At 40.0% G+C, this 22,231-nt stretch overlaps 6 protein-coding genes and 1 pseudogene across 6 annotated transcripts in view; all 7 read right to left on the bottom strand.

The window, feature by feature from the left end:
- LOC129089894 (protocadherin gamma-C5-like) overlaps window positions 1-22,231 on the bottom strand; it is a 211,440-nt gene that overhangs the window by 115,974 nt on the left and 73,235 nt on the right. The window lies entirely within an intron of this gene.
- On the bottom strand, window positions 502-3,000 carry LOC129090492 (protocadherin beta-16-like; the record flags this gene model as incomplete). Its single annotated transcript, XM_054598142.1, has 1 exon — window positions 502-3,000. A coding segment is annotated over one exon (2,499 nt), but the record flags the coding sequence as incomplete, so codon positions are not given.
- LOC129090491 (protocadherin beta-16-like) lies at window positions 4,037-6,535 on the bottom strand (the record flags this gene model as incomplete). Its single annotated transcript, XM_054598141.1, has 1 exon — window positions 4,037-6,535. A coding segment is annotated over one exon (2,499 nt), but the record flags the coding sequence as incomplete, so codon positions are not given.
- Window positions 7,489-9,897, bottom strand: LOC129090490 (protocadherin beta-16-like). Its single transcript, XM_054598140.1, has 2 exons — window positions 9,613-9,897; window positions 7,489-8,325 (listed from the first exon to the last, which is right to left on the bottom strand). Exons 1-2 carry the CDS (start codon window positions 9,895-9,897, stop codon window positions 7,489-7,491), a joined length of 1,122 nt encoding a protein of 373 aa, XP_054454115.1.
- LOC129090488 (protocadherin beta-16-like) lies at window positions 11,014-13,379 on the bottom strand. The gene is made up of 2 exons (XM_054598139.1): window positions 13,071-13,379; window positions 11,014-11,796 (listed from the first exon to the last, which is right to left on the bottom strand). Exons 1-2 carry the CDS (start codon window positions 13,377-13,379, stop codon window positions 11,014-11,016), a joined length of 1,092 nt encoding a protein of 363 aa, XP_054454114.1.
- LOC129090487 (protocadherin beta-16-like) lies at window positions 14,534-17,032 on the bottom strand (the record flags this gene model as incomplete). Its single annotated transcript, XM_054598137.1, has 1 exon — window positions 14,534-17,032. A coding segment is annotated over one exon (2,499 nt), but the record flags the coding sequence as incomplete, so codon positions are not given.
- Window positions 18,063-20,539, bottom strand: LOC129090486 (protocadherin beta-16-like; annotated as a pseudogene).

The raw sequence follows: 22,231 nt of genomic DNA, 5'->3' as shown, positions 1-22,231 counted from the left end.
GATATCATTATTATTATTCATTTTTTCAAGCATTACATTTTGCAGGTTATCTTATATTTGCTTATGTGATATACTTCCCGAACCGGATGTGTTCATATTATTATCAATAGTATTATTATGATGAATGCTACTCATATTATTATGAGAATTATTACTGTAATATATTTCTTATTAATTATTATTATTATTATTATTATTATTATTATTATTATTATTATTATATTATTATTATTATTATTATTATTATTATTATTATTATTTTATTATTATTATTATTGGTAGTGGCAATAGTAGTTGCGTTTCCATAAAGAAAAGTTAGTATTTCTGATTAAAGTTATGAGGGAAGTGGAAAGTTGTCAAGACAGAACGCACTTTCATAAAAAAAAAAAGAGGAGCTGTCCACACTGTGGTGCTGAAATGAAACAAAATCACTTTTTTTGCGTCAAACTTTAACCAGCAATTGCAATTTCAGTTAAGCTTAGAGACGACATGTCTGAAGGACTAAACACGTAAAGGATTGTTCCTCACCTCTAGAGGAGAGTCTGGTTCATCCAGGATGCTCCTTTCACTCTGTATCCGCTGCATCGTTCCTGTAGAACTGGGGTCCATTATCAGCACGTTCTGACTACCGGCTTGGCCGAACTTACAGTCACTCTTTCTGGAGTCAGTCGTCCTGCACACCTCGTAGTTGTACACGTGTTGGAGAGTCCCTGTCCCCAAAGTGTCTGAGTAACGTGGTGGATAATACGGAATCACAGGGAGATTGGAGTGATACATGACGCGAGACTGTCTCCACCTGTAGATCTTCACTGATATAATAACCACTAAACACGTGATGAAGAGGAAGGAAACTACAGCCAAAGCCAACACTAAGTAGAAAGTCAGGTTGTCATTGTACTCCTTGTCTTGTGTAAAGTCAGTGAACTCAGACAGCACTTCAGGGAAGCTGTCCGCCACCGCCACGTTAACAATGACTGTAGCTGAACGAGAGGGCTGCCCGTTGTCCTCCACTATAACAGTCAGTCTTTGTTTCACAGCATCTTTATCAGTGACTTGGCGGATAGTTCTTATTTCTCCATTCTGTAAGCCCACTTCAAACAGCGCCCTGTCTGTGGCTTTCTGCAGTCTATAGGAGAGCCAGGCATTCTGTCCAGAGTCCACATCAACAGCCACCACTTTAGTGACCAGATAGCCCACATCTGATGAACGAGGCACCATCTCAGCCACCAGAGAGCCACCAGTCTGGACTGGGTACAGAACCTGAGGAGGGTTGTCGTTCTGGTCCTGGACTATTATGTTAACTGTAGCCACCGAACTCAGAGGAGGGGAACCAGCATCACGAGCAGTTACGTTAAATTCAAACCACTTGATTTGCTCATAATCAAACGACCTCACTGCGTGAATGACACCACTTTCTGAATTTACTGACACTAACGAAGACACAGCTGCCCCATTAATCTCTTTCTCCTCCAGGAAGTAAGAAACCCGCGCGTTTTGGCCCCAGTCTGCATCAGTAGCACTGAGAGTGAACACAGAAAACCCAGGAGAGTTGTTCTCTGGTACAGTCTTGCTATATTCTGATTGTTCGAATTTGGGAGGGTTGTCATTTACGTCAGACACTTTTACATTGATATGTTTAGTGCTTGTCAGAGGCGGGGAGCCTTGGTCAGAGACGGTTATGGTGACGTTATACTCAGGAATACTCTCTCTGTCTAAGAAGTTATCTGTTACGATAGTATAATATCCTGTTAATGAAGACTCGATTTTGAAAGGCATGTCAGAGTTAATGGAGCACTTTACAACACCGTTACCATCAGAGTCTTCGTCATCAACGTTAATAACAGCTATAGTTGTGCCTGGAGGAGAATCCTCGGATATGGAGTTAGAAAATGACATCAGCTGTATTGTAGGGATGTTGTCATTCTCGTCAATTATCTGAATTATAACGTTGCATGTATCTGAATATCCTCCTTGGTCACTAGCCTGAACATCCAATTGATATGTTTTAGATTTTTCAAAATCTAGTTTACCTGCAACTTTAATCTCCCCAGTTTTAACATTTACTTCAAAAAGCTGCTTTGCTTCTCTGGCGACATGGGCTATAGAAAATGTTACTTCTCCATAATGTCCTTTATCTGCGTCATTTGCACTCACAGTGGTTACCACCGTTCCTTCTGGAGAATTCTCCTTGACATCTGCTTTATAAACAGGCTGACTACACACTGGCGCATTATCGTTAGCATCTAGCACAGTGATGTGAATACGTACTGTCCCTGATCTGTGTGGTTCCCCTCCATCTGACGCAATCAACACGAGTGTGTGAGTCTCCTCTTTCTCTCGGTCCAACGGGTTTTGTAAAACCATTTCGATCAATGTTCCTCCATGAGTCCGACTCTGTACTTCCAATTTGAAATGATCTGAAGGTTTAAGCATGTATTTTTGAATGTCGTTAATTCCTACATCGGGGTCGTCTGCACTCATCAGAGAGAAGCGAGTACCTAATGCAGCATTTTCAACAATTTTCAAGCTGATTTCATCCTTTGGGAAGGACGGGCTGTTATCGTTTATGTCTATTACCTCCACGGTTACTCGATAAAGCTGGATTGGATTTTCTAAAATGACCTCGAAACTGAAGCTACAGGGCGTCGTCTTTCCACACAGCTCTTCTCGGTCGATTCGCTCTTTAATCACAAGGGTGCCTTTGTCTCGGTTTAAATCAACGTACTGTCGGCTTCCTTTCGTAATAATACGAGCTTTACCTGATATGAGCCTCGCCAAATCCAAACCTAAATCTCTAGCGATGTTTCCAACAAAAGAGCCCTCTGCCTGCTCCTCCGGTACAGAATACCGAGCCTGTCCAGTCACTGAGCTCAGCTTAAAAAGACAAAGAATGACAAACAGCGCTTGTCCTCGGCCTCTGAGATCGGTTATCCACATACGAGCCATCATGAATCCAAAGGCACAGACACGGTAATCCCTTTCGATGCAAAACTGATGTAGTTAAATCCTCAATGAAAAAAGGTAACGGTATCTTCAGCGTTTAAAGTCCACGAGAAATGCAACATTTTAAACAACCAGGAGCTAGACCGTCTTCTCTGTAAGCAGAGAAACACTGAAGGGAATGAAAGGGGTGGACCGCTGCACTGCTTTGACTGTTAGTCAGTGATGTATCAACAGCGGCGCTCAGAGCCGATCCACGGTAATGTAGGTCCAGTGTACAATATTAGTGAACCTTCAAATGTTGTTTTCAAAGCATAAAGGTAAATATTGATGTCTTTAATATTATGGCTGATTATTTTAATAATAACAATCATTTCATGTAATACATCATGCAGGTTGTTTTATATTTGATTACATGAGAAACTTGCCGAACCGGATGTGTTCATATTATTTTGAATATTATTATCATTATGATTATTATTATTATTATTATTATTATTATTATTATTATTATTATTATTAATTATTATTTAATGCTATTGATATTATTATTATTATTTATTGTTGCTCATGTGATATACTTCCCGAACCGGATGTGTTCATATTATTATGATTTTATCATGATGAATGCAAGTATTACATTTTGCAGGTTATCTTATATTTGCTTATGTGATATACTTCCCGAACCGGATGTGTTCATATTATTATCAATAGTATTATTATGATGAATGCTACTCATATTATTATTAGAATTATTGTAATATATTTCTATTAAATTATTACTATTATTATTATTATTATTATTATTATTATTATTATTATTATTATTATTATTATTATTATTATATTATTATTATTATTAATAATAGTATTATTGGTAGTGACAATAGTAGTTGCGTTTCCCAAAAGAAAAGTTAGTATTTCTGATTAAAGTTATGATGGAAGTGGAAAGTTGTCAAGACAGAACGCACATTCATAAAAAAAGAGGAGCTGTCCACAATGTGGTGCTGAAAATAACCAAAATCACTTTTTTTGCGTCAAACTTTAACCAGCAATTACAATTTCAGTTAATCTCAGAGACGACATATCTGAAGGACTAAACACGTAAAGGATTGTGCCTCACCTCTAGAGGAGAGTCTGGTTCATCCAGGATGCTCCTTTCACTCTGTATCCGCTGCATCGTTCCTGTAGAACTGGGGTCCATTATCAGCACGTTCTGACTACCGGCTTGGCCGAACTTACAGTCACTCTTTCTGGAGTCAGTCGTCCTGCACACCTCGTAGTTGTACACGTGTTGGAGAGTCCCTGTCCCCAAAGTGTCTGAGTAACGTGGTGGATAATACGGAATCACAGGGAGATTGGAGTGATACATGACGCGAGACTGTCTCCACCTGTAGATCTTCACTGATATAATAACCACTAAACACGTGATGAAGAGGAAGGAAACTACAGCCAAAGCCAACACTAAGTAGAAAGTCAGGTTGTCATTGTACTCCTTGTCTTGTGTAAAGTCAGTGAACTCAGACAGCACTTCAGGGAAGCTGTCCGCCACCGCCACGTTAACAATGACTGTAGCTGAACGAGAGGGCTGCCCGTTGTCCTCCACTATAACAGTCAGTCTTTGTTTCACAGCATCTTTATCAGTGACTTGGCGGATAGTTCTTATTTCTCCATTCTGTAAGCCCACTTCAAACAGCGCCCTGTCTGTGGCTTTCTGCAGTCTATAGGAGAGCCAGGCATTCTGTCCAGAGTCCACATCAACAGCCACCACTTTAGTGACCAGATAGCCCACATCTGATGAACGAGGCACCATCTCAGCCACCAGAGAGCCACCAGTCTGGACTGGGTACAGAACCTGAGGAGGGTTGTCGTTCTGGTCCTGGACTATTATTTTAACTGTAGCCACCGAACTCAGAGGAGGGGAACCAGCATCACGAGCAGTTACGTTAAATTCAAACCACTTGATTTGCTCATAATCAAACGACCTCACTGCGTGAATGACACCACTTTCTGAATTTACTGACACTAACGAAGACACAGCTGCCCCATTAATCTCTTTCTCCTCCAGGAAGTAAGAAACCCGCGCGTTTTGGCCCCAGTCTGCATCAGTAGCACTGAGAGTGAACACAGAAAACCCAGGAGAGTTGTTCTCTGGTACAGTCTTGCTATATTCTGATTGGTCAAATTTGGGAGGGTTGTCATTTACGTCAGACACTTTTACATTGATATGTTTAGTGCTTGTCAGAGGCGGGGAGCCTTGGTCAGAGACGGTTATGGTGACATTATACTCAGGAATACTCTCTCTGTCTAAGAAGTTATCTGTTACGATAGTATAATATCCTGTTAATGAAGACTCGATTTTGAAAGGCATGTCAGAGTTAATGGAGCACTTGACAACACCGTTACCATCAGAGTCTTCGTCATCAACGTTAATAACAGCTATAGTTGTGCCTGGAGGAGAATCCTCGGATATGGAGTTAGAAAATGACATTAGTTGTATAGTAGGGATGTTGTCATTCTCGTCAATTATCTGAATTATAACGTTACATGTATCTGAATATCCTCCTTGGTCACTAGCCTTAACGTTGAGTTGATACGTCTTGGATTTTTCAAAATCTAGTTTACCTGCAACTTTAATCTCCCCAGTTTTAACATTTACTTCAAAAAGCTGCTTTGTTTCTCTGGCGACATGGGCTATAGAAAATGTTACTTCTCCATAATGTCCTTTATCTGCGTCATTTGCACTCACAGTGGTTACCACCGTTCCTTCTGGAGAATTCTCCTTAACATCTGCTTTATAAACAGGCTGACTACACACTGGCGCATTATCGTTAGCATCTAGCACAGTGATGTGAATACGTACTGTCCCTGATCTGTGTGGTTCCCCTCCATCTGACGCAATCAGCACGAGTGTGTGAGTCTCCTCTTTCTCTCGGTCCAACGGGTTTTGTAAAACCATCTCGATCAATGTTCCTCCATGAGTCCGACTCTGCACTTCCAATTTGAAATGATCAGAGGGTTTAAGCATGTATTTTTGAATGTCGTTAATTCCTACATCGGGGTCGTCTGCACTCTCTAGTGAGAAGCGAGTACCTGATACAACACTTTCAACAATTTTCAAACGTATTTCATCCTTTGGGAAGGACGGGCTGTTATCGTTTATGTCTATTACCTCCACGGTTACTCGATAAAGCTGGATTGGATTTTCTAAAATGACCTCGAAACTGAAGCTACAGGGCGTCGTCTTTCCACACAGCTCTTCTCGGTCGATTCGCTCTTTAATCACAAGGGTGCCTTTGTCTCGGTTTAAATCAACGTACTGTCGGCTTCCTTTCGTAATAATACGAGCTTTACCTGATATGAGCCTCGCCAAATCCAAACCTAAATCTCTAGCGATGTTTCCAACAAAAGAGCCCTCTGCCTGCTCCTCCGGTACAGAATACCGAGCCTGTCCAGTCACTGAGCTCAGCTTAAAAAGACAAAGAATGACAAACAGCGCTTGTCCTCGGCCTCTGAGATCGGTTATCCACATACGAGCCATCATGAATCCAAAGGCACAGACACGGTAATCCCTTTCAATGCAAAACTGATGTAGTTAAATCCTCAATGAAAAAAGGTAACGGTATCTTCAGCGATAAAGTCCACGAGAAATGCAACATTTTAAACAACCAGGAGCTAGACCGTCTTCTCTGTAAGCAGAGAAACACTGAAGGGAATGAAAGGGGTGGACCGCTGCACTGCTTTGACTGTTAGTCAGTGATGTATCAACAGCGGCGCTCAGAGCCGATCCACGGTAATGTAGGTCCAGTGTACAATATTAGTTAACCTTTCAAAATGTTGTTTTCAAAGCATGTAGGCAAATATTGATGTCTTTAATATTATTGCTGATTATTTGAATAATAATAATCATTTCATGTAATGCATCATGCAGGTTATTTTATATTTGATTACATGAGAAACTTGCCGAACCGGATGTGTTCATATTATTTTGAATATTATTATCATTATGATTATTAATTTATTATTATTATTATTATTATTATTATTATTAATGCTATTTATATTATTATTATTATTATTATTATTATATTATATTATTATTATTATTATTATTATTATTATGCTGTTTTTTCAAGCATTACATTTTGCAGGTTATCTTATATTTGCTTATGTGATATACTTCCCGAACCGGATGTGTTCATATTATTATGAATAGTATTATTATGATGAATGCTATTCATATTATTATGAGAATTATTGTAATATATTTCTGTTAAATTATTACTATTATTATTATTATTATTATTATTATTATTATTATTGTTGTTATTGTTGTTGTTGTTGATATTCTTAATAGTATTATTGGTAGTGGCAATAGTAGTTGCGTTTCCAAAAAGAAAAGTTAGTATTTTTGATTAAAGTTATGAGGGAAGCAGAAAACTTTCAAGACAGAACGCACTTTGAGAAAAAGAGGAGCTGTCCACACTGTGGTCCTGAAATGAACCAAAATCTCTTTTTTGCGTCAAACTTTAACCAGCAATTGCAATTTTAGTTAAGCTTAGAGACGACATGTCTGAAGGAGTAAACACGTAAAGGATTGTTCCTCACCTCTAGAGGAGAGTCTGGTTCATCCAGGATGCTCCTTTCACTCTGTATCCGCTGCATCGTCCCTGTAGAACTGGGGTCCATTATCAGCACGTTCTGACTACCGGCTTGGCCGAACTTACAGTCACTCTTTCTGGAGTCAGTCGTCCTGCACACCTCGTAGTTGTACACGTGTTGGAGAGTCCCTGTCCCCAAAGTGTCTGAGTAACGTGGTGGATAATACGGAATCACAGGGAGATTGGAGTGATACATGACGCGAGACTGTCTCCATCTGTAGATCTTCACTGATATAATAACCACTAAACACATGATGAAGAGGAAGGAAACTACAGCCAAAGCCAACACTAAGTAGAAAGTCAGGTTGTCATTGTACTCCTTGTCTTGTGTAAAGTCAGTGAACTCAGACAGCACTTCAGGGAAGCTGTCCGCCACCGCCACGTTAACAATGACTGTAGCTGAACGAGAGGGCTGCCCGTTGTCCTCCACTATAACAGTCAGTCTTTGTTTCACAGCATCTTTATCAGTGACTTGGCGGATAGTTCTTATTTCTCCATTCTGTAAGCCCACTTCAAACAGCGCCCTGTCTGTGGCTTTCTGCAGTCTATAGGAGAGCCAGGCATTCTGTCCAGAGTCCACATCAACAGCCACCACTTTAGTGACCAGATAGCCCACATCTGCTGAACGAGGCACCATCTCAGCCACCAGAGAGCCACCAGTCTGGACTGGGTACAGAACCTGAGGAGGGTTGTCGTTCTGGTCCTGGATCAGTATGGTTACAGTCACATTGCTACTGAGTGGAGGGGAGCCTCCATCCTGCGCTTTGACAGTGAATACAAGCTGCTTGATCTGCTCATAATCAAATGAGCGCATTGCATGAAGAACCCCTGTTTCAGAGTTTATGGATACATAAGAAGAAACTGGGCCGCCACTGACCTGTGTGTCCTCTAAAAAGTATGAAATTCTTGCATTTTGATTCCAGTCAGAATCTCTTAGCGCTCACACCAAATATTGGCACACCAGGGACATTGTTTTCAATGATAAAGGCAGAATAATTCGGTTTAGTAAATAGCGGGGCATTATCGTAACATCAGAAATCTTTAGGTGTACGGTTGTTTTAGTAGAAAGAGGGGGTGACCCTGAATCGGTTGCAGTTATGGTTATGTTGTATTCTGATTTTGTTTCACGATCAAAAGGTACGCTTGAGAGCAAATTGTAATAATTAGTCAAAGAAGACTGGATTTTAAAGGGAAGATGAGAATCTATTGAGCACGTTATCTGACCATTTCTTTCAGAGTCTGCATCTTTAACATTAAACACAGCTATAGTCGTGCCTGGAGGGACATCCTCTGAAATCAAGCTGGAGTATGACATCATATTTATAACTGGAGCATTATCATTAATGTCAGTGACCTCAATCACAACTTTGGTAGCGTCACTTAAACCTCCATGATCCTTGGCGATCACTCTTATTTCGTATTTTTTGTCTTTTTCGAAATCAATATTTTCAGCAACAGTTATTTTGCCAGAGAAACTGTCAATTTCAAATTTTTCGCCAGAATTTCCCTTTACATTAGAAAAAGTATATGTGACCAAGCCATTAGACCCACTGTCGACATCCGAGGCATTCACAGTAGTTATATAGGTGCCTATCGCTGCATTTTCTGTCACAGTAGCAGTGTAAAGTGATTGATTAAATACAGGAGGATTATCATTGGCATCAAGAACAGTGATCTCTACATTTACTGTACCAGATCGCTGTGGAGTTCCTCCGTCTACTGCAATCAGCTTTAGAGAGAGGTGTGGATTTAACTCTCTGTCCAGTGGCTTCTGTAAAATCATTACAGCGAATCTGACTCCGTCAGCGTTGGAGTGTTGTTTCAAAACGAAATTTTCATTAGGGGATAAAACATATTTTTGCAAGCTGTGAATTCCTGCATCGGGGTCGTAGGCGCTTTCTAAATCAAAATTAGATCCTACTGTTGCAGATTCACTGATTTCTAGATTAATAACATTATTTTTGAAAGTTGGCGCATGGTCATTTACGTCTAATATTTCGACTGTCACCCTGTGCAGTTCAATTGGATTTTCCAAAATAATTTCGAAGCTGAAGCTGCATGGTGTAACGTCTCCACAGAGCTCTTCTCGGTCGATTCTCTCATTCACGACTAGAATCCCTTTGTCTGTTTTTAGCTCGGTGTACTGATTGTTTTCTCCGGTCACGATACGGGCCCGCCCAGAACGGAGCCTCCTCAGATCCAAACCCAGGTCCTGAGCTACATTGCCGATAAGAGAACCTTTCTTCATCTCCTCCGGTATTGAGTAGCGGATTTGACCATTGATAATGGAAATCATTGAGACAAAAATGAACAGTTGCCTTGTAAGTGTCCAACACAACGGCCATTTCCCGCATCGGTGCTGGCGTATCCCCATGTCGTTAAGAGTAAAATCCAAAATGTATCAACAACGTATAATCCACGGCCACCCAAGTAGACGCGATCTACACTTCAGTTCAAACGGGCTGCATTTCTTTGGAGCAAAATTGTTCGATTCTGATCAAACAATAAATGCCGTCTCAAAGCGACTGTATTTCCGCTGAACGCCTCCTTGTATGAAAGACAGTTTCTCCCTCGCCTCTTTCTCTCCTCCTCTCTCCTCACAGTCCGAACAACACTACACACTCTGTTTCACTGATCAACAGCGTCCCTTAGAGTTCAAACGGAGGAAAGAACCAGGCAAACAGTATGTAGATTTAAATAAAAAAAAAAAAAAATAAAATCTGTCAGAAATTGCTGCAATGACAAACATAATATATGAAACAAGGCAACCCAGGATGTGATATAAAATGATTCACTGCACTTACAATGAAACCACAAAAAAAAACCAGAGATTATGAGCAGTGTTAAGAAACCATTTACATTATGAAGAACTGTCCAACACTGCAGTGCTGAACGTAAGAATAACGGTTAAAGGTTAAAATGTTGAGTTCAGGCTATAGTTAGAGTAGTAAATAAAAGGCTTAAAGAGGGACGGTACAATGTACAATGAGTATTTAATAATACACAAAGTTGTAGAGGAGAATTAGTAAAGCATATCAGCAGCTTTCAATTAAGTAATAGCAATGTGAGAAGTTTTTTTTATATCCGAACTGGTCAAAGGTTATCATATGCTGGAAGGCCCCTCTAGTCTTTTTTTTTTAATATATTTTCGATATTTGTATATGGAGATAACATTACTAACTGCGTTAAATAGTGTATCAGCACATCATCGTTTCAGAACGTTATAATGGATCACATAGGAACGTGTTATTATGTTTTTTTAAGTTATTAGTATTAATACCGAAACAAGCAATTAAATATTGAGGTGCTGTCCGTGGTGCTGAAATGAATGAAACAAGCTTTATCTATAAACTACAAACTTTAACCAGCAATTGCAATTTCAGTTAATCTTAGAGACGACATATCTGAAGGACTAAACACGTAAAGGATTGTTCCTCACCTCTAGAGGGGAGTCTGGTTCATCCAGGATGCTCCTTTCACTCTGTATCCGCTGCATCGTTCCTGTAGAACTGGGGTCCATTATCAGCACATTCTGACTACCGGCTTGGCCAAACTTACAGTCACTCTTTCTGGAGTCAGTCGTCCTGCACACCTCGTAGTTGTACACGTGTTGGAGAGTCCCTGTCCCCAAAGTGTCTGAGTAACGTGGTGGATAATACGGAATCACAGGGAGATTGGAGTGATACATGACGCGAGACTGTCTCCATCTGTAGATCTTCACTGATATAATAACCACTAAACACGTGATGAAGAGGAAGGAAACTACAGCCAAAGCCAGCACTAAGTAGAAAGTCAGGTTGTCATTGTACTCCTTGTCTTGTGTAAAGTCAGTGAACTCAGACAGCACTTCAGGGAAGCTGTCCGCCACCGCCACGTTAACAATGACTGTAGCTGAACGAGAGGGCTGCCCGTTGTCCTCCACTATAACAGTCAGTCTTTGTTTCACAGCATCTTTATCAGTGACTTGGCGGATAGTTCTTATTTCTCCATTCTGTAAGCCCACTTCAAACAGCGCCCTGTCTGTGGCTTTCTGCAGTTTATAGGAGAGCCAGGCATTCTGTCCAGAGTCCACATCAACAGCCACCACTTTAGTGACCAGATAGCCCACATCTGCTGAACGAGGCACCATCTCAGCCACCAGAGAGCCACCAGTCTGGACTGGGTACAGAACCTGAGGAGGGTTGTCGTTCTGGTCCTGGATCAGTATTTACAGTCACATTGCTACTGAGTGGAGGGGAGCCTCCATCCTGCGCTTTGACAGTGAATACAAGCTGCTTGATTTGCTCATAATCAAATGAGCGCACCGCATGAAGAACCCCTTTTCTGAGTTTATGGATACATAAGAAGAAACTGGGCCCCACTGACCTGTGTGTCCTCCAAAATATAAATTCTTGCATTTTGATTCCAGTCAGATCTCTTAGCGCTCACACCAAATATTGGCACACCAGGGACATTGTTTTCAATGATAAAGGCAGAATAATTCGGTTTAGTAAATAGCGGGGCATTATCGTTAACATCAGAAATCTTTAGGTGTACGGTTGTTTTAGTAGAAAGAGGGGGTGACCCTGAATCGGTTGCAGTTATGGTTATGTTGTATTCTGATTTTGTTTCACGATCAAAAGGTACGTTTACCAAATTGTAATAATTAGTCAAAGAAGACTGGATTTTAAAGGGAATTTGAGAATCTATTGAGCACGTTATCTGACCATTTCTTTCAGAGTCTGCATCTTTAACATTAAACACAGCTATAGTCGTGCCTGGAGGGACATCCTCTGAAATCAAGCTGGAGTATGACATCATATTTATAACTGGAGCATTATCATTAATGTCAGTGACCTCAATCACAACTTTGGTAGCGTCACTTAGGCCTCCATGATCCTTGCGATCACTCTTATTTCGTATTTTTTGTCTTTTTCAAATCAATATTTTTCAGCAACAGTTATTTTGCCAGATAAACTGTCAATTTCAAATTTTTCGCCAGAATTTCCCTTTACATTAGAAAAAGTATATGTGACCAAGCCATTAGACCCACTGTCGACATCACGAGGCATTCACAGTAGTTATATAGGTGCCTATGGCTGCATTTTCTGTCACAGTAGCTTTGTAAAGTGATTGATTAAATACAGGAGGATTATCATTGGCATCAAGAACAGTGATCTCTATATTTACTGTACCAGATCGCTGTGGAGTTCCTCCGTCTACTGCAATCAGCTTTAGAGAGAGGTGTGGATTTAACTCTCTGTCCAGTGGCTTCTGTAAAATCATTACAGCGAATCTGACTCCATCAGCGTTGGAGTGTTGTTTCAAAACGAAATTTTCATTAGGGGATAAAACATATTTTTGCAAGTCTTGAATTCCTGCATCGGGGTCGTAGGCACTTTCTAAATCAAAATTAGATCCTACTGTTGCAGATTCACTGATTTCTAGATTAATAACATTATTTTTGAAAGTTGGCGCATGGTCATTTACGTCTAATATTTCGACTGTCACCCTGTGCAGTTCAATTGGATTTTCCAAAATAATTTCGAAGCTGAAGCTGCATGGTGTAACGTCTCCACAGAGCTCTTCTCGGTCGATTCTCTCATTCACGACTAGAATCCCTTTGTCTGTTTTTAGCTCGGTGTACTGATTGTTTTCTCCGGTCACGATACGGGCCCGCCCAGAACGGAGCCTCCTCAGATCCAAACCCAGGTCCTGAGCTACATTGCCGATAAGAGAACCTTTCTTCATCTCCTCCGGTATTGAGTAGCGGATTTGACCATTGATAGTGGAAATCATTGAGACAAAAATGAACAGTTGCCTTGTAAGTGTCCAACACAACGGCCATTTCCCGCATCGGTGCTGGCGTATCCCCATGTCGTTAAGAGTAAAATCCAAAATGTATCAACAACGTATAATCCACGGCCACCCAAGTAGACGCGATCTACACTTCAGTTCAAACGGGCTGCATTTCTTTGGAGCAAAATTGTTCGATTCTGATCAAACAATAAATGCCGTCTCAAAGCGACTGTATTTCCGCTGAACGCCTCCTTGTATGAAAGACAGTTTCTCCCTCGCCTCTTTCTCTCCTCCTCTCTCCTCACAGTCCGAACAACACTACACACTCTGTTTCACTGATCAACAGCGTCCCTTAGAGTTCAAACGGAGGAAAGAACCATGCAAACAGTATGAATTTAGATTTAAATAAAAAAATTGAAAAAAAAAAAAAATAATCTATGCAATCTGTCCGAGAAATAAAAAAAAATGCTGCAATGACAAACATAATATATGAAACAAGGCAACCCAGGATGTGATATAAAATGATTCACTGCACTTATAATGAAACCACAAAAATGAAAACCAGAGATTATGAGCAGTGTTAAGAAACCATTTACATTATGAAGAACTGTCCAACACTGCAGTGCTGAACGTAAGAATAACGGTTAATGGTTAAAATGTTGAGTTCAGGCTATAGTTAGAGTCGTAAATAAAAGGCTTAAAGAGGGACGGTACAATGTACAATGAGTATTTAATAATACACAAAGTTGTAGAGGAGAATTAGTAAAGCATATCAGCAGCTTTCAATTAAGTAATAGCAATGCGAGAAGTTTTTTTTTCATATCCGAAGCGAAGGTCAAAGGTTATCATATGCTGGAAGGCCCCTCTAGTCTTTTTTTTTTTAATATATTTTCGATATTTGTATATGGAGATAACATTACTAACTGCGTTAAATAGTGTATCAGCACATCATCGTTTCAGAACGTTATAATGGATCACATAGGAACGTGTTATTATGTTTTTTAAGTTATTAGTATTAATACCGAAACAAGCAATTAAATATTGAGGTGCTGTCCGTGGTGCTGAAATGAATGAAACAAGCTTCATCTATAAACTACAAACTTTAACCAGCAATTGCAATTTCAGTTAATCTTAGAGACGACATATCTGAAGGACTAAACACGTAAAGGATTGTTCCTCACCTCTAGAGGGGAGTCTGGTTCATCCAGGATGCTCCTTTCACTCTGTATCCGCTGCATCGTCCCTGTAGAACTGGGGTCCATTATCAGCACATTCTGACTACCGGCTTGGCCGAACTTACAGTCACTCTTTCTGGAGTCAGTCGTCCTGCACACCTCGTAGTTGTACACGTGTTGGAGAGTCCCTGTCCCCAAAGTGTCTGAGTAACGTGGTGGATAATACGGAATCACAGGGAGATTGGAGTGATACATGACGCGAGACTGTCTCCATCTGTAGATCTTCACTGATATAATAACCACTAAACACGTGATGAAGAGGAAGGAAACTACAGCCAAAGCCAACACTAAGTAGAAAGTCAGGTTGTCATTGTACTCCTTGTCTTGTGTAAAGTCAGTGAACTCAGACAGCACTTCAGGGAAGCTGTCCGCCACCGCCACGTTAACAATGACTGTAGCTGAACGAGAGGGCTGCCCGTTGTCCTCCACTATAACAGTCAGTCTTTGTTTCACAGCATCTTTATCAGTGACTTGGCGGATAGTTCTTATTTCTCCATTCTGTAAGCCCACTTCAAACAGCGCCCTGTCTGTGGCTTTCTGCAGTCTATAGGAGAGCCAGGCATTCTGTCCAGAGTCCACATCAACAGCCACCACTTTAGTGACCAGATAGCCCACATCTGATGAACGAGGCACCATCTCAGCCACCAGAGAGCCACCAGTCTGGACTGGGTACAGAACCTGAGGAGGGTTGTCGTTCTGGTCCTGGACTATTATTTTAACTGTAGCCACCGAGCTCAGAGGAGGGGAACCAGCATCACGAGCAGTTACGTTAAATTCAAACCACTTGATTTGCTCATAATCAAACGACCTCACTGCGTGAATGACACCACTTTCTGAATTTACTGACACTAACGAAGACACAGCTGCCCCATTAATCTCTTTCTCCTCCAGGAAGTAAGAAACCCGTGCGTTTTGGCCCCAGTCTGCATCAGTAGCACTGAGAGTGAACACAGAAAACCCAGGAGAGTTGTTCTCTGGTACAGTCTTGCTATATTCTGATTGGTCGAATTTGGGAGGGTTGTCATTTACGTCAGACACTTTTACATTGATATGTTTAGTGCTTGTTAGAGGCGGGGAGCCTTGGTCAGAGACGGTTATGGTTATGTTATACTCAGGAATACTCTCTCTGTCTAAGAAGTTATCTGTTACGATAGTATAATATCCTGTTAATGAAGACTCGATTTTGAAAGGCATGTCAGAGTTAATGGAGCACTTGACAACACCGTTACCATCAGAGTCTTCGTCATCAACGTTAATAACAGCTATAGTTGTGCCTGGAGGAGAATCCTCGGATATGGAGTTAGAAAATGACATCAGCTGTATAGCAGGGACGTTGTCATTCTCGTCAATTATTTGAATAATAACTTTGCATGTATCTGAATATCCTCCGTGATCTCTAGCCTGAACGTTTAATTGATACGTTTTGGATTTTTCAAAATCTAGTTTTCCTGCAACTCTAATCTCTCCAGTTTTAACATTTACTTCAAAAAGCTGCTTTGCTTCTCTGGCGACATGGGCTATAGAAAATGTTACTTCTCCATTGACTCCTTTATCTGCGTCATTTGCACTCACAGTGGTTACCACCGTTCCTTCTGGAGAATTCTCCTTAACATCTGCTTTATAAACAGGCTGACTACACACTGGCGCATTATCGTTAGCATCTAGCACAGTGATGTGAATACGTACTGTCCCTGATCTGTGTGGTTCCCCTCCATCTGACGCAATCAACACGAGTGTGTGAGTCTCCTCTTTCTCTCGGTCCAACGGGTTTTGTAAAACCATTTCGATAAATTTCCCTCCATCAGGTTGGCTCTGTACTTCCAATTTGAAATGATCTGAAGGTTTAAGCATGTATTTCTGTACTTCGTTAATACCAACATCGGGGTCGTCTGCACTCATCAGAGAGAAGCGAGTACCTAATGCAGCATTTTCAATAATTTCCAAACGTATTTCATCCTTTGGGAAGGACGGGCTGTTATCGTTTATGTCTATTACCTCCACGGTTACTCGATAAAGCTGGATTGGATTTTCTAAAATGACCTCGAAACTGAAGCTACAGGGCGTCGTCTTTCCACACAGCTCTTCTCGGTCGATTCGCTCTTTAATCACAAGGGTGCCTTTGTCTCGGTTTAAATCAACGTACTGTCGGCTTCCTTTCGTAATAATACGAGCTTTACCTGATATGAGCCTCGCCAAATCCAAACCTAAATCTCTAGCGATGTTTCCAACAAAAGAGCCCTCTGCCTGCTCCTCCGGTACAGAATACCGAGCCTGTCCAGTCACTGAGCTCAGCTTAAAAAGACAAAGAATGACAAACAGCGCTTGTCCTCGGCCTCTGAGATCGGTTATCCACATACGAGCCATCATGAATCCAAAGGCACAGACACGGTAATCCCTTTCGATGCAAAACTGATGTAGTTAAATCCTCAATGAAAAAAGGTAACGGTATCTTCAGAAGATAAAGTCCACGAGAAATGCAACATTTTAAACAACCAGGAGCTAGACCGTCTTCTCTGTAAGCAGAGAAACACTGAAGGGAATGAAAGGGGTGGACCGCTGCACTGCTTTGACTGTTAGTCAGTGATGTATCAACAGCGGCGCTCAGAGCCGATCCACGGTAATGTAGGTCCAGTGTACAATATTAGTTAAAATTCAAATGTTGTTTTCAAAGCATAAAGGTAAATATTGATGTCTTTAATATTATGGCTAATTATTTTAATAATAACAATCATTTCATGTAATTAATCATGCAGGTTATTTTATATTTGATTACATGAGAAACTTGCCGAACCGGATGTGTTCATATTATTTTGAATTATTATTATTATTATTATTATTATTATTATTATTATTATTATTATTATTATTATTATTAATTATTATTATTATTATTATTATTATTATTATTATTATTATTATTATTATTATTATTATTTTAATTATTATTATTAATGCTATTGATTGATTATTATTATTATTTATTATTTCAAGTATTACATTTTGCAGGTTATCTTATATTTGCTTATGTGATATACTTCCCGAACCGGATGTGTTCATATTATTATGAATAGTATTATTATGATGAATGCTACTCATATTATTATTAGAATTATTGTAATATATTTCTTTTAAATTATTATATTATTATTATTATTATTATTATTATTATTATTATTATTATTATTATTATTATTATTATTATTATTATTATTTTATTATTATTATTATTATTATTAATGATTAATATTATTAATAGTATTATTGGTAGTGACAATAGTAGTTGCGTTTCCAAAAGAAAAGTTAGTATTTCTGTTTAAAGTTATGATGGAAGTGGAAAGTTGTCAAGACAGAACGCACATTCATAAAAAAAAGGAGCTGTCCACAATGTGGTCCTGAAATGAACCAAAATCACTTTTTTTGCGTCAAACTTTAACCAGCAATTGCAATTTCAGTTAAGCTTAGAGACGACATGTCTGAAGGAGTAAACACGTAAAGGATTGTTCCTCACCTCTAGAGGAGAGTCTGGTTCATCCAGGATGCTCCTTTCACTCTGTATCCGCTGCATCGTTCCTGTAGAACTGGGGTCCATTATCAGCACGTTCTGACTACCGGCTTGGCCGAACTTACAGTCACTCTTTCTGGAGTCAGTCGTCCTGCACACCTCGTAGTTGTACACGTGTTGGAGAGTCCCTGTCCCCAAAGTGTCTGAGTAACGTGGTGGATAATACGGAATCACAGGGAGATTGGAGTGATACATGACACGAGACTGTCTCCACCTGTAGATCTTCACTGATATAATAACCACTAAACACGTGATGAAGAGGAAGGAAACTACAGCCAAAGCCAACACTAAGTAGAAAGTCAGGTTGTCATTGTACTCCTTGTCTTGTGTAAAGTCAGTGAACTCAGACAGCACTTCAGGGAAGCTGTCCGCCACCGCCACGTTAACAATGACTGTAGCTGAACGAGAGGGCTGCCCGTTGTCCTCCACTATAACAGTCAGTCTTTGTTTCACAGCATCTTTATCAGTGACTTGGCGGATAGTTCTTATTTCTCCATTCTGTAAGCCCACTTCAAACAGCGCCCTGTCTGTGGCTTTCTGCAGTCTATAGGAGAGCCAGGCATTCTGTCCAGAGTCCACATCAACAGCCACCACTTTAGTGACCAGATAGCCCACATCTGATGAACGAGGCACCATCTCAGCCACCAGAGAGCCACCAGTCTGGACTGGGTACAGAACCTGAGGAGGGTTGTCGTTCTGGTCCTGGACTATTATTTTAACTGTAGCCACCGAACTCAGAGGAGGGGAACCAGCATCACGAGCAGTTACGTTAAATTCAAACCACTTGATTTGCTCATAATCAAACGACCTCACTGCGTGAATGACACCACTTTCTGAATTTACTGACACTAACGAAGACACAGCTGCCCCATTAATCTCTTTCTCCTCCAGGAAGTAAGAAACCCGCGCGTTTTGGCCCCAGTCTGCATCAGTAGCACTGAGAGTGAACACAGAAAACCCAGGAGAGTTGTTCTCTGGTACAGTCTTGCTATATTCTGATTGGTCAAATTTGGGAGGGTTGTCATTTACGTCAGACACTTTTACATTGATATGTTTAGTGCTTGTTAGAGGCGGGGAGCCTTGGTCAGAGACGGTTATGGTGACGTTATACTCAGGAATACTCTCTCTGTCTAAGAAGTTATCTGTTACGATAGTATAATATCCTGTTAATGAAGACTCGATTTTGAAAGGCATGTCAGAGTTAATGGAGCACTTGACAACACCGTTACCATCAGAGTCTTCGTCATCAACGTTAATAACAGCTATAGTTGTGCCTGGAGGAGAATCCTCGGATATGGAGTTAGAAAATGACATCAGCTGTATAGTAGGGATGTTGTCATTCTCGTCAATTATTTGAATAATAAGTTTGCATGTATCTGAATGTCCTCCTTGGTCACTAGCCTTAACGTTTAATTGATACGTTTTAGATTTTTCAAAATCTAAGTTACCTGCAACTTTAATCTCTCCAGTTTTAACATTTACTTCAAAAAGCTGCTTTGCTTCTCTGGCGACATGGGCTATAGAAAATGTTACTTCACCATAATGTCCTTTATCTGCGTCATTTGCACTCACAGTGGTTACCACCGTTCCTTCTGCGGAATTCTCCTTAACATCTGCTTTATAAACAGGCTGACTACACACTGGCGCATTATCGTTAGCATCTAGCACAGTGATGTGAATACGTACTGTCCCTGATCTGTGTGGTTCCCCTCCATCTGACGCAATCAACACGAGTGTGTGAGTCTCCTCTTTCTCTCGGTCCAACGGGTTTTGTAAAACCATTTCGATAAATTTCCCTCCATCAGGTTGGCTCTGTACTTCCAATTTGAAATTATCTGAAGGTTTGAGCATGTATTTTTGAATGTCGTTAATTCCTACATCGGGGTCGTCTGCACTCATCAGAGAGAAGCGAGTACCTGATACAACACTTTCAACAATTTTCAAACGTATTTCATCCTTTGGGAAGGACGGGCTGTTATCGTTTATGTCTATTACCTCCACGGTTACTCGATAAAGCTGGATTGGATTTTCTAAAATGACCTCGAAACTGAAGCTACAGGGCGTCGTCTTTCCACAAGCTCTTCTCGGTCGATTCGCTCTTTAATCACAAGGGTGCCTTTGTCTCGGTTTAAATCAACGTACTGTCGGCTTCCTTTCGTAATAATACGAGCTTTACCTGATATGAGCCTCGCCAAATCCAAACCTAAATCTCTAGCGATGTTTCCAACAAAAGAGCCCTCTGCCTGCTCCTCCGGTACAGAATACCGAGCCTGTCCAGTCACTGAGCTCAGCTTAAAAAGACAAAGAATGACAAACAGCGCTTGTCCTCGGCCTCTGAGATCGGTTATCCACATACGAGCCATCATGAATCCAAAGGCACAGACACGGTAATCCCTTTCGATGCAAAACTGATGTAGTTAAATCCTCAATGAAAAAAGGTAACGGTATCTTCAGCGTTTAAAGTCCACGAGAAATGCAACATTTTAAACAACCAGGAGCTAGACCGTCTTCTCTGTAAGCAGAGAAACACTGAAGGGAATGAAAGGGGTGGACCGCTGCACTGCTTTGACTGTTAGTCAGTGATGTATCAACAGCGGCGCTCAGAGCCGATCCACGGTAATGTAGGTCCAGTGTACAATATTAGTGAACCTTCAAAATGTTGTTTTCAAAGCATAAAGGTAAATATTGATGTCTTTAATATTATGGCTGATTATTTTAATAATAACAATCATTTCATGTAATTAATCATGCAGGTTATTTTATATTTGCTTATGAGAAACTTGCCGAATCGGATGTGTTCATATTTTCATGAACATTATTATTATTATTATTATTATTATTATTATTATTATTATTATTATTATTATTATTATTATTATTATTATAAATGATTTATATTATTATTATTATTATTCATTTTTTCAAGCATTACATTTTGCAGGTTATCTTATATTTGCTTATGTGATATACTTCCCGAACCGGATGTGTTCATATTATTATGAATAGTATTATTATGATGAATGCTATTCATATTATTATGAAATTATTGTAATATATTTCTTTTAAATTATTACTATTATTATTATTATTATTATTATTATTATTATTATTATTATTATTATTATTATTATTATTATTATTATTATTATTTTATATTATTATTATTATTATTATTATTAATGCTATTATTATTATTATTATATTATTATTATTATTATTATTATTATTATTATTATTATTAATAATATTATTATTGGTAGTGACAATAGTAGTTGCGTTTCCAAAAAGAAAAGTTAGTATTTCTGATTAAAGTTATGATGGAAGTGGAAAGTTGTCAAGACAGAACGCACTTTGAAAAAAAAAGAGGAGCTGTCCACACTGTGGTCCTGAAATGAACCAAAATCACTTTTTTTGCGTCAAACTTTAACCAGCAATTGCAATTTCAGTTAATCAAGAGACGACATGTCTGAAGGAGTAAACACGTAAAGGATTGTTCCTCACCTCTAGAGGAGAGTCTGGTTCATCCAGGATGCTCCTTTCACTCTGTATCCGCTGCATCGTTCCTGTAGAACGGGTCCATTATCAGCACGTTCTGACTACCGGCTTGGCCGAACTTACAGTCACTCTTTCTGGAGTCAGTCGTCCTGCACACCTCGTAGTTGTACACGTGTTGGAGAGTCCCTGTCCCCAAAGTGTCTGAGTAACGTGGTGGATAATACGGAATCACAGGGAGATTGGAGTGATACATGACGCGAGACTGTCTCCATCTGTAGATCTTCACTGATATAATAACCACTAAACACGTGATGAAGAGGAAGGAAACTACAGCCAAAGCCAACACTAAGTAGAAAGTCAGGTTGTCATTGTACTCCTTGTCTTGTGTAAAGTCAGTGAACTCAGACAGCACTTCAGGGAAGCTGTCCGCCACCGCCACGTTAACAATGACTGTAGCTGAACGAGAGGGCTGCCCGTTGTCCTCCACTATAACAGTCAGTCTTTGTTTCACAGCATCTTTATCAGTGACTTGGCGGATAGTTCTTATTTCTCCATTCTGT

Source organism: Anoplopoma fimbria, chromosome 4, assembly GCF_027596085.1.
Source record: "Anoplopoma fimbria isolate UVic2021 breed Golden Eagle Sablefish chromosome 4, Afim_UVic_2022, whole genome shotgun sequence".
NCBI lineage: Eukaryota > Metazoa > Chordata > Actinopteri > Perciformes > Anoplopomatidae > Anoplopoma > Anoplopoma fimbria.
The sequence above is the reverse complement of the archived record's forward strand: the minus strand, read 5'-3'. Positions and strand labels throughout refer to the sequence as shown.

Excerpts from the sequence above, each read along its gene's own strand:
- LOC129090488 (XM_054598139.1), bottom strand. The coding sequence starts at position 13,379 with ATGATTTCCACTATCAATGGTCAAATCCGCTACTCAATACCGGAGGAG. Across the intron at positions 11,797-13,070 it reads TGACAGTCGAAATATTAGAC|GACCAGAACGACAACCCTCC; the intron begins GTAAATGACCAT and ends ATACTGATCCAG.
- LOC129090490 (XM_054598140.1), bottom strand. The coding sequence starts at position 9,897 with ATGATTTCCATTATCAATGGTCAAATCCGCTACTCAATACCGGAGGAG. Across the intron at positions 8,326-9,612 it reads AAAATCCAATTGAACTGCAC|ACTGTAACCATACTGATCCA; the intron begins AGGGTGACAGTC and ends AGTAGCAATGTG.